Source organism: Triturus cristatus, chromosome 12 (genome assembly GCF_964204655.1).
Source record: "Triturus cristatus chromosome 12, aTriCri1.1, whole genome shotgun sequence".
NCBI lineage: Eukaryota > Metazoa > Chordata > Amphibia > Caudata > Salamandridae > Triturus > Triturus cristatus.
Window position 1 is genome coordinate 42155689 of NC_140595.1, and position 12960 is coordinate 42168648.

Genomic DNA, 12960 nt, shown 5'->3' on the forward strand with positions numbered 1-12960 from the left:
GCTTCAAAGTGCGCATGTCACTTTGGCCGGCACATGGCTGCTGGCCAAACGGACATGGGCACTTTGAAGTGTGTGGCACTATTCCAGTCTTCCTGCTGCCAATCGGCAGCAGAGGACACGCCCTCCTGACTCAAAGGCTGTCTGGCGACTGGTGCGCCATGGTGAAAAATGAAATGGCAATGAAATAATTTCATTGCCATTTTATTTGTGACACTTCGTGCTGCTCTCAGGGGGGAGTGCGGAGCTCCCCACCCTCATAAACAAACTGCCGCTGGCCTGCCTAAAGCGCAACCCAACAAAGACAGAATTCCTGTTATTTTCCAAAAACAACAAAAATGATACAGTGCAAACCCGGATCGACGATGTGAACCTGGTCTCCTTTGAACCCCTGACTCTCACTGAATGCCATGCCACTTGGATTAACCCTGCACTCTAACCTTACCCTCAAGGACCACATTGCCAAAAAATATCAGACTGCCCAGTAGCAGCTCTCCCTTCTAAAGAAAATAAAAGTTTCTTCCAGAGAGCAACTTCACAGCTTTGTTTTTCAAACCCTCATACTCTTCCAATATGGTTGGTGGTAACACTCTCAGTACCTTACTTTGTAAAATAATAAGACCCAGGGCCCTGACCACGAGTCCACTGCAGCTTGCACCACCCATTGTCCCGTCATCGCTGCCAATGAGGGCACCAAAACAACTACTAACCATCTCTCTCACCTCGGGAGACAGGTGTTAGTATTTCTAATGTATATTGTATTCACAAAACAACCGTTGTTCTGCTTATCTCTAAATTAGATGAACAGTGCCACCATGTGGCACAGTATCATAAGTGTGGAAATGACAATTACGAGCCGGTGCCCAGCACCAGAAACCACCAGCTCAAATTAAACACTGTACGCTCTGCTCCATGGCCTCCCTGACTTCACACTGGTTCTCCCCCCTCCCCCAAAAGGGCATTGTAAATGCCACAGTATCACCTCCATCATGATGGAAGTCCATTGACTCCCCTGCTGACCCGCACCATCTTCAAAACCCGCCGCATCATCTACAAAGCCATCACGACCGCACCCCCAATTATTTAGCAGGGAAGCTCACCATCTATGGTGGTTCTCTGCAGACCCGCAACAGGACACCATCACACCGGAGAAGCGCAAAAAAGAAAAAACAAGGAAATAGGCCTTTTACATTCCCAGGGCAAGCCAACACTGCTCTCGTACCAGCCTCAGCGTTGGCTCCTCAGATGTTTGAGGTGATCCACTGAGATAAATGACTAATCCACCAGGATTGAGAAACATTGATAAATGAGTGTTGGATTAATGGCAGGTTGGGAAGACATTCACTTGCGTTAAATGGGCATGCAATGAATCTAAATAGGAACCATTTATAATGTCAGTAGTTACTTTACAATATGGTAGGATTCCAACCTTCATGGACCATCTTTGGGCAATCCACATCATACGGGGTTAAAACTTGTGCGCTGCTTGTGCAATGGCAGATAAGACACATTCCAAACATAGATTCTCAACCATTTTTTCTACAAGTGATTTCCCAGTCAATCATGAACACATCCAATGCTATTGATCAACCTTCACCTGGGCACATTGGAGGGCTGGTTTTCAGTCCATACTCAGCAGCTGCCTAGAGGCCTACCAACAGTAGCAGCTAGATCGCTCTTATCGGCAGCAAATATGGCCTTATTGCTAAGCAGGAGGGATGAATAAAAGGCATTTTTATATGGGGTGTCAGAAATCCTTGTACCTAGCCGTTCTCTATAATGGGGCCAATTTACGAAGGGCCTACACACTCGTGGTGGACACCAAGTCGTGGCTGGGGTTCCACACTCGTGGCATGGGTACCGCACTCGTGGGAGGTCCTCCGTACCTCAGACTCCTACTGCGGAGGTCCCACCACAAGTGCAGGCCCCGTCGCCACTACAGCGGGGACTCTGCCGCGGAAGCCCTTTGGGAATCGCCCCCCCATGGCTGTTCCATTACATCGCTGTCTTAATATATTTAATTCTACGTCCAATGTACCACAGACAACTTTGAATCAAGGCACTTTCTATTTATTTATTTTCTTTTCTACCTCACCAATAGATTGTCTTTTAGCCATGTTGCTGTACCTCATGGAATTCTTTGATTTTCTGTTAATACAAAAAAAAAAAAATCAGCGGCTGTGACACGCTGGGCGTTTTCTCCTGGTGCGAGAAGCCAGAGGATATTTTTCCACTTAGGGTCTGCCATGCATGTTGGGCGAAGGAAGGAAGTATAAACCTTGGAAGCCATTTCCTAACTGGGCGGGTTTCTGGCACACTGCCCTTGGTGGCTCTGTGATGGATGGACCACCAACAAAAGGTCTCCGACAGCAGGGACCACTGGTGCACCATCATCAGGAACCTTGTGACCCTAGATTTACACCTGTTCACACATTCCACCAAACCCTAGATGTTTCCCCACATTTTTGACCTGAACGTTTTTCCAGTGTATGTTCTGACATGGTGCCCTGAAAAAAAGGAAGAGTTCTTGAGGTGATACTGATACAAAGGTAACTCAAATGTATATCCCAGAAAGTTACCCACTGAGGTGGATTTGGTAAGGCAATTCATAAGGCGCTCACCTGTCCACATGGTTGAGTTAGTACTTCATTGTATGGGTGGATTGGGTTTCGTTGGTGAAACTGGACTAGATCCTCTAGTGTTTTGTGAATATCCGGTGCTCCCACGACTACAAACCGTCCATCGTCTAGGACGTCAATCTTAAAGTGCCTGCAGCGGTCAAGGGCACTAGAAGAGAACACAAAACAATTAATGCATCCTCATGTGAGAACCCCAAACAAAATAGATGTAATCTTGACTTCCCTTTTGGGATAATACTTTTATCATCAGTTTATTGGTTGACCAAGCCTTCACAACGAAAACAAAAAAACACTATAACTATGGAATAATAACTAAGGGCCACATGCATCAAAGTGTGCGAATCAGTAATTTCGGCAGTTTGCAAATACCTAAAATTGCAAACTGTGCACTTAGGAAAATACTATTACCATCGACTTCAAGTTGATGGGAACCATGTGCACATTTTGAAAAATGCACAAAAATGATTTTTTCAAAGTGCCATGTAGCGCACACATGCCCCTAGGGCATATGTGTGTTTTATATGTACACATTGTTTTGGGGGGGGGGTGCTTCAGGGGGGCCTTAGGCCCCAGGGCACCCTTGGGTTTGCATTACCTAATTTGTGATTACCAATTAGGTAATCGTAAATTAGCACACCATGAATTGACAAACAAACTGATACACAAAATATTGCATATAAGACGCCTTCTAAACAATCCTTTTCTGAAGAAACAAATACCTTCTCTTTGCAGAAAGATCTTTCAAATGAACTATGAAGCAGCATATTGACAGGCGCACAGGGTTGCACATCGCACGCATCTGCATGCGTCAACAGTTCTCAGAAACGGGCACGGATGAGAGTCTGCGGAATCCACCGGTGTTGGTTGCTCCCACTGGCTTTCCTTTCAGTGACCCTGGCACTGCCCTGGTGTCCCGGTCTAAGGGCTCCTGGAGGGCCTCTAATGCCATTAAATGACCACTGCTGTAAATCTGGTAATTCTTGGATATTTTTCCTTGCCACCTACCTTGCTAGTATCAACTCATACACGTCAAACAGAAACCAGTAATTAACCAACCTCCTCCTACTCACTCAACTGACATTAAATAAGTGCGTAGAGGAGGAGGGTGAGAAAGAGTTCTCCCTTACAAAATAATAGTGGTAGCTTTTACACATACATTTCTTTTACTTTTTTTGGCTTGACAGTACAGCTGTTGCCAGACAATTTAGTGAGAATCACCAGGAGAGGGGCTTTGGCAGCGCCCACATGTTGGGAGCCAGCAGTACATGTTTTGATTGAGCAGATGTGTTCTTCTACATTAAAGTGCTTACCCATCACACAGCTGTAATAATTGTGTTTATTTTTCCAGCTGCCTGAGCTTTAACGTTCGTGGGCACACATGACATTGTAATGCTATTGAAGTGTCTTAGATAACTCGATAATTTATGATGTTTTTCTCTGGCAGGGCACAGATGGGAGAAGGGCAGTCAGTAATTTACATGGACTTTTAGGTCTGGCTAAACAGTGCAACTGTTATTGGACCTTTCAACCTACACCAACATTATTTTACAGTTCTTTCCTTTCTCACAACTTCAGATCCATCCCAGTGCTATCTACCTGTCATGCTTCACATTCCCATACAACAATCTTTTAAAGCCAGACCTATTGGTATTGCAAATGCCTGTTGCAACAAGTCACCTCAATGCAGTCGTGCAAGCAGATGTTTCACCGTTTATGCCAAATAATGTTCATTTAGAAAGGTGACAGTTTAAAATCAGAATTTAAGAGACTCAAAGTTCAACATTTGTGTTTTTAAGGTTTGATGTGTTTCATGAAAAATGCCCTAGAGGGGCACTCATGTATACATATAACATTTACATTCTGTTCTGCAGGAGATTTTTTTTGTTACAAAGTGCTGCTTCTAGCATACACTTACCTAGAACACAAAAGAAGTCCCACGCGGACGTCTATGAGACAGGTCTTAAGACATACTCAGATTGAAGTTCACTACTTATTGCAAGAAGGTTGCACATATTGATTTATAATATTTTGTGCATGATATATGTATTTTGTCTCTATGATTTCCTTACCAAAATCGAAAATGTATATTTACTGCATTGGGGCACGTTTAGTTTTAATACCTAAGTTTATTAAAATGCTTTAATAGCCAGAGTAAAACAATAATGTGGAAAATTTACCACGTCAATTGCTTTCACTTTTATGAAATGCTACATAATTAACAACGCTTTTTCTTCATTTCAGTCAACCACAATACTCTTTTCCACAAACTTCTACAAAAAATCAGAAGGAAAAAAACTTGAATTGAAACTAATTTGTGGTTTGAAAACTATCTAAAAAAAACAACAAAAATAAGAACTCCACAGAATTCTTAAACTGCCAACACGTGTTTGGAGCACCGGGTTATCAGAGATAATTTATTTTTAAATAACAGCCTAGTATGTTTTTCATTTCTATAGTGCTGGTGGGGAAGGGTTGAAGGAGATAACATGCTAGGAACAGGACATGTAAAAAAGGTAAGGAGGAACCAGAAAAGAGGCCAGTGTAGGAAAAAAAGAGCAGTGAGTGGCAGGGAGGAGACTAGAGCGGTCGACCTCGAAGCTGGGGAACCAGGTTCGAGTTTCGGCAACGATTCTCAACATCCTGTGATTCTCGGCATATCACTTAATCTCCCCGTGGCTAACAAAAAATGAATGTGTTCATCTGTAACGAAACTGGTGCTCATGTGAAGTGCTCTGATACCCGAAGTCTTGGGTCTAGTTTGCGCTATATAAAACTTAAAAAAAGAAAAAAGGGGGAATCCGAGATACAACAGAAACATAAGAGGATCTGTGAGGGGTGTGGTATTGCTGTGAGGAAAGAAGGTGAAGGAATAGGCTTCTCCCCTTAAAAACCAGAAGAAAGGAGGGGTTAGGTGGAAGGATACATGGAAATTACAGGAGTGAAGCCTCCAAGGAAAATCTCTTTTGATCTTGAGTGTGGGAATAAAGAAAGGGCTTGTGGAACCTCCCATCCTCCGGAAAATGTACAACGGAGGGGACTTTATTGAAATCAGGAAAACAAAACAAGAGGAAAAACGAAATTGAAAACAATAAATCTGAACCAAGAATGGGATTCAACAGGGTTCGTCATGGAAAAAACAAACAATGAGGTGATCTTTTCGACATCGAAGGTGTCTTCAGAACCGGTTCCACCAGGGTTGCTTCCAACACCTGCAGATACCGCCAGCTGCACAATGACGCTTACAAATTTTGTAGCACTTAGTAAGTGGAGGGGTGGAGGAGTTTAAAGATTTAGATCAGGTCTCATGTGAAGAATTAATACTGTTAAATTCTTGCCCAAAGCTACACCTAGTCAATGTTGTCGAGCTGCATGAGGTTTGCGTCCTATTTTTTTGTAATTAATTGCAAACCTTTGTTGGGAGTGTATTTCTTTAGGACCCAACCAGGACTTTCAGACCACAGGCGAATCTCTTCAGCAGACACACCAACCCACTGTGTTACCGTACTTGGTTAAGCATCCTTTAAAGGAACACACTAAAACCGGTCTTACCTGTATGATAAGCTGTAACCTATACGGCTTTCACTGACGCGAACCAGAAATGATCCCGGAGTTTTATTCTTCAACAAATTTTCCGCTTCTCTGAAAAGACAACAGGCATGATTTCATTAAGTTTCCCTGTCTTTCTCATCAAGTTGTCCCGTATCGCATGACCTTTCACATCTCACAAGACATTGTCAAATATGACATGCCAGAACCCCTATATGATATGAAACTTTTCCCATTACACAAGGTTTATCCATATTACATGAAGTCTCCCATATCACATTAAATTGAAATCTATCACATGAAGTTCCCCAGATCACATTACATTGAAATCTATCACATGAAGTTCCCCATATCACATTAAAATGCAATCTTTCACATGAAGGATCCAATATCACATTATTTTCACTATATAGAATGCAGTTTTCCCATAGCACATGAAATTCCCAAACCACATGAAGTTTCCCCTACTACAAGAGGATTCTGCTTATCACCTTATATTTACCCTATCACATTAAGCATTAGATCACAAGTAGGTACACAATGGTGTGATCAACACCTGCTGTTACTCAGTACTTATTTAACAGGATATGTTTTGAGAATTGTTTTGATGATGAACAATTTAGACAAAACAAATTGCTTACTCTCTTGTGATGAGTCCATGGAACCATATGGGCACACCGTGTTCTATAAACCATAGGGCTTGGGTTTCCAGGAACCATTTCCTGGTGGTGTTGGCCATCTGCATCTCTCACACCGCGTGGATGTTCAGTGACCACCTGTCGTGGAATAATGAAGTTCAGATCACAAGTTGCTCTCATAGCTGGCACACCCTTGTTGACAGTCTCACCCGAGAGCGCCAGGCTCTTGATGAAGTTAATTTTTACTCTTAACGAGTTCCTTCAAAAGGTACGCTGCAGACCAGGAACCTGTATGCCCTTTCGCAAGACAGCGATAATGAGTTTTCACTGCAGCTGTCCGCGCTGCTCCTGGTCTGTGGTTGTTCACATGCAACAGGCTTATTCAAATAATCGTAAATGACAAAGGCACGACGTGTCAATAGTCTCATCAACACGCCTCGCAACCACACAAAATGCATAACAGAGACGAAATAAAATTCTCAGCACAAAAAAAAAGGACTTAAATTTTTGTGAAACGGTTCCTGATTGCATCAACATTTGCATTTCAATCACGCGCATCCTCCACCTGGCTTATTGCGTCAAACACACACTGAGCATATGGTTGTGAAATCTCTTTTATTTGCTCAAGTCTAGAAATGGAACACTTTCATAAGGTACTCCAGGACTAATTAAACATTTTGTAATGTTACATTAGGGGAAATTTATGAAGCGCACGCACAACGATATGTCTCTTGGTGCTGGGTTGGGAAAGCTACCGTTAATAGGGGTCTGTGCCCAACTATATGCTTGGGTGAAAAGCCAAAAGCCACGTTGGTATCTTTTTCCTGAAACGCATGTAGTCTGCTGCCTGTCTGATGGCAATGGGCATAGAGTTTCAAAATGTGGGTCCTGGTAAGGAAAAACGGGATCCTCCTGTCCTTTTACATCTAAATCTTGGGACCTCCAATAGGTTCATTTGCACAGATCTTAGATTGCGCTTCGGGGAGTATCTGTGGATCCTTGAGGATAGATATTTGGGACCTTTGCTGCGGATTACTTTAAAGATGATTCATCCTATTTTGAACAGAGACCGCTGTGCCACTGGGAACCAGTGAAGCTCCGTCAGTGACCTCGTGTGGCAATGCCTAGGTTGTTGATAAATGATTCTGGCAGCTTGGTTTTGTATCATCTGTAGTCGGTAATTTTGATTGATCGGGAGACCCAGATAGATGGCATTAGCGCAATCTATTCTAGCCAGAGTCAGAGCAAGGATAATTTGGATACTGACCTCGCTACTAAAGAATCTTCTAATTTTACTAAACTTCCTGGGTTGGAGGAAGCAGGAGGACGTGACCGAATTTATCTGGGATTTCATGGATAGGTTTGCCTCGATTTGGACGCCAACACTTTTTTTCGCATTCCTAGGTATGGGTGCCGGGCCAAGCTCCATTGGCCAGTGAGAAGGGGTCCAGTGGTTTCATTTATTGTTGGGATGACAATCTCTGTTTTGTCAGAGTTAAGCTTTAACTGGTTGCCGTTCATCCAGTTTCTGATGAACAGCAGGGTATTCGGTAGGAACACCTTGGAAACCGGTGTCTCATCGATTGTAAAGATAAACTGCATGTCATCTGAATAATTGTAGCTCTTAACCTTTTTTTTTTAATTGTTGAATATATATCAGAGGGCGGATGCAGATGTTGAAAAGATGGAGAGACGGGGAGGAACCCTGAGGTACCCCACAGTTCATACTGACAATGGCAGAATTATAAGGTGTGAGACGGACTGATTGCTTTCGGTCTTATAAAAAAGATTTCAACCAGTTTTAGGCGGTGCCTCCGAGACATGCTGCAGCAATTCGATCCATTAAGATCTCATGATCAACAGTATCGAACACTGCAGATAGGTCAAACAGGATCAATGCTTAAGTACATCCCACATCAGCCTTTTCTTTCAGGTCATCCACTATGGATAGAATAATTGATTCAGTGGAGTAAGAAGTCCGAAAACCTGCCTGGTGGGAATCCAGGAAATGTGTTTCTTCGATAGAGGAGCAGAGATGTTTGGCTACATGAGCCTCTAGAATCTTTGCAGGATAAGGAAGAAGAGAAATAGGCCTATAATTATCTAACTTCTGGGGAGCCACACCTGTTTTTTTAAGCGGATTAATCACTGCTTCTTTGAAAGCTGATGGGACAACCCCTTGTGGGAGAGATAGCTTCAATAGGGAGAGAGTGCTCCCAGGAAAGGAGGTGAAAATGAGTTTTTGTATGTGAGGAGAGCAAACATCTGTGGGAGAGCCAGATTTTACTTTGCTTAGTAGTTCCACGAGTTGTTCTTTATTTAGGCAGGGGACAGTAGCCATGGTGTTAGAATTACTATTATCAGGTACGTTTTGCCTATACTGATGGCTAGGAACAATGGTTACTTGTATTTTCTTTATTTTGTCTAAGATGAAGAAATAAATGTCATCGCATAGTTTCTGTGAGGGATTGAGAGGGGGGGTGGTTACTCGATCAGAGTTAGATAAGTCTGTTACTATATTGAAGATGTCTTTTGCTTTGTTATTTGAGTTTATGACATAGTCAGCAAAAAAAATATTTTTTGCTCTAAGATGGCTTTTTTGTAGGCTGTCCAGCTTAGCTTAAATAGCTCCTTGGTTTCTGGCGAATACGTTTTGCACCATTTACGTTCGGCCTGGCGCGTTCTTAATTTAGTAATTTTTAACTTCAATAGCCAGTTGGAAAATTCTGTCTCAGAGGTGTCTACATTAGGTGACATGGTGGGCAGCTAGAGAGCGAGGGTCTTACAAAAGGAATTAGTGTTTATGCGATTCCAAGTTCTGGTCATTCTTTTGGGAAGGTGCGTGGATGTGGGCAGGATGATATTACTCAGTGTGAAACTAATTATATGATGGTCTGACCAAATACAAGGGTGATGGCCAAGTTCCCGATAGGGAGGTTGATGGACCAAGCTTGGTCAAGTGTGTGTCTTTTGATGTGCGTAGGCACCTGGTTATGTTGTATGAGATTCAGACTTTGTAGTGTTTCGGTCATTTCCCTGGAGCCCTTTCCCCTTCCTCCTCATTTGTCCACTAGTTAGTAAGTAAGTAAGTAAGAGACTTTATTTCGGTTTTGTTTCACACCAGAAAAGTACACATATACACAATACAAAACATAGTACATGAGGCAAATAAACAGAATAGAATAGAATATAAAGTGCAAATAATGTCGGGTTTGGTACAAGCTAAAAAGATCATCCAATGGATAAACTGATCATACTTTGAGAGATGCGACTTCACTGATCCAAACAATTTCTCAGTTTAACTGTTAATTTTAAAAATTCTATTACATGTAAAACACTATCACTATGCAGGAGCTGTCCACTAGTTCATATCTTCGATTATCAAAACTTTGGCATAGTCTACGGTTAGTGAAGCAATGCAACTAGCTTAAACTTTGGGATACTCTGGCACTCGCTATTGGCAGTCGGTCTATAAATGAGAACACACATCAGGGGGGGGGGGGGGGGGAATCCAGTTTAACTGTTAAGCTATCAATTTGTGTAATCCCTAACAGGAAGATGGCGGTGAAAGATAGACTCTTTTTGATGGCAGCTGCCAACCGTCCCTCTTTTCCCAGTTGATCTGTTGGACTGTACAAGATAATAGTTTTGTGGGAGTGCTGCTAAAATATCAGGGGTGGATTCATCTGTTAGTCAGATTTCTGTCTTAAACAGCATATCCGGTGAATTGGAGTCTAATAGATTAAAAAACTCTAGCTGATGCTCGACCAAGGAGCGAGAGTTTAGATATAGGACATTTAGTTACTTTGTAGGGTGGTTGTTAGCTAAGGGGATGATATTTTTATGGCTCATTCCGTGATTGGCCAATTCGCAGATGCTGAGATCTATTTCAGGACCGGGATTTAGCAGGCCAAGTTCATTGAGCTTATGTTTAAATAGCGGGGCAAGCTGTAGCTTGTCTTGTGGGGCCAGGGCTTTTAGTACAGCCGGCGTGTAGATACATTTTTGGCCATAGTGAGTGGCCCCGGGTACTGTCCGGGCGCAGACGGGCTTGCCTCTGGCGCGCCAGCGGCACGTCTGCTGCACTTCGGCACTGCTGCCATAGTTTTAAAGCCCGCTGGGTGCTTCAAACTCCACCCCGCCTCGCCTGATTGGCTGCTCTTAGCACCAATTTGTTAAGGAAAATAAGTGTCTACAGACCGTCTATGACGGCGTGAAACAACTGAGATTGATGCATCAAGCAGATTCAAATTCAATCAGCAGTACTAACTTTTTAAACAGTTTAGTGCAAATAACAGTAACAATAGTCACGGACTCTATTGTGACTCGGTGACTCCTGAGTTCAAATTTTTGTTTGATGGAAATCATTTTACAACCCACATCACAGATTTCTATAAACCTAGGGTCCAATCCACACAGGGCTTCGGCACTCGTGTCGGGGGCCCGCACTCCTGGCGGGACCTCCGCATTGCAGTTTCTCATTGTGGAGGGCCCGCAACGCGTGCGAGCCCCTCCCTCGACTGCAGGCCTTAGCCAGGGTGCGAGCCCCTCCCACGACTGCGGGGCGTCTGCCACGAGTGCGGAGGTTCTTTGTGAATCAGGCCCACAGTACATAAGTCAAGTTGTTCATTGAGAGGATGTGGCCTAATGGCTAGAGCAGTCGACCTCGAAGCTGGGGAACTGGGTTCCTGTCTCGGCAGACACGCTCAACATCCTGTGATTCTGGGCAAATCCCTTCTTCTCCCGTGCCTAACAAAATGAATGTGTCCATCTCAAACGCAACTTGTGCTCATGTTAAGAGCTCCGATACCTTCGTGTGTGTGTGCGTGTGTGTGTGTATATACACACACATAGGAACATGCTAGCTAACAGGATCCATACATCCAGAGAAATTTAGGCATAACAATTATGGGCCTCATTCTCACAGCTATGTGCATGTGTACGTTTGACCTACACAGCATGTAACTTAATTTACGTCTGCAAATCCATTCACAAGAAACTTGTGGGAGAGTAAATGTACTCCTGTGGGTGAGGAGTAGGCATTCAAAGTGGGAATGCCCTTATGGTTTGTCACCCACAAAGATTAGTGTTTGTGAGCATGCACGAACGCCTCTCCGAGCCCTTTGTGCCCTGCAATCGGTTGGAGATTTACTCTTGACAAGGAAGTAAGTGTCTTTTCCAGGTGGGAAGGGGTAGGAAACAGCTCGATGGTGGTAGAGGATTAGGGAAAGGTGTTTCACAAATGGGCAAATATTTTCCATGTAGAGAAAAATATATAAAAGTTAGAACGTGCATTTGTAAAGCAGCGGCTTGTGTGGGCTCTCAGATACTATCCGGAATCTGGGTGCTTCTGACATGAGTAATCTACACCCCTATGATGGCCTGTTATTCCAGATACAGAGTTACACATTTCATTCAGAACGAGGCCCTGTCTTTTTATGTCCAGTCATAATTGCCCTAACCAAACCAGCACGTCATTTACTCACCATTATCGGCTTTACTATTGCTTGAACCTTACGCAGAAGGTTGAAGAACATAAGGCCAGATTTACCCAAAAATTAAAAATACGAGAGGAGTTCCAGGACTCCACCTGTATGTACTTTTAAACTTTTCTCAAATTCTCAAAACAGGTGTAATAGTACACTTGGAAAGCCATGCCAGGGGTGTTTTTACATCTGTGCTACGCACGCTTAATTTCTTGTTTCTCCACATGGAAAACAATATTCCTCTGTGAAGAAAACCCATCTCCTACACCCCCATCAGGTGCTGCGAAGAGCCATTTCCCCTCCCGACCTGCAAAGAGAGTTACTCCATCACTCAGCTGGAGTAAACTTTGATCATTTCCAGGGTGGTACATTGCTCAGACTTTAGTTTGTGAATGACCACAAATGTCCATAGTTGTGGGCTGAATGTATGACATTGTTCTGCATTCTGTCCATCAATTTTTCTTTTTGCATTTGTCACCGTGAGTGGGAAGGGTATGCTCAGATGTGGGTTCCGTGCTCTCCATGCCACTGGAATCAAGCTATCCTGGCTGATGAGGGGTGAAACCCCGAAACCAGTCCTAGGATGCTGGTTTCCAGTCCAGGGAGGACCTGGCTTGGCAGTTCGGGCTTGACTGTTCCCATTGGGCGCAGGGT

General features: G+C 43.4%; 1 protein-coding gene across 1 annotated transcript in view; it reads right to left on the reverse strand.

The window, feature by feature from the left end:
* HSH2D (hematopoietic SH2 domain containing) overlaps positions 1–12960 on the reverse strand; it is a 40394-nt gene that overhangs the window by 9530 nt on the left and 17904 nt on the right. The window contains exons 2-4 of the mRNA XM_085639523.1: positions 6824–6958; positions 6186–6275; positions 2619–2784 (exon numbers count right to left, since the gene is read on the reverse strand). Coding sequence (XP_085495649.1) covers positions 2619–2784; positions 6186–6275; positions 6824–6927 — 360 coding nt within the window. The 5' untranslated portion in view covers positions 6928–6958. The remainder of the gene's footprint in view (positions 1–2618; positions 2785–6185; positions 6276–6823; positions 6959–12960) is intronic.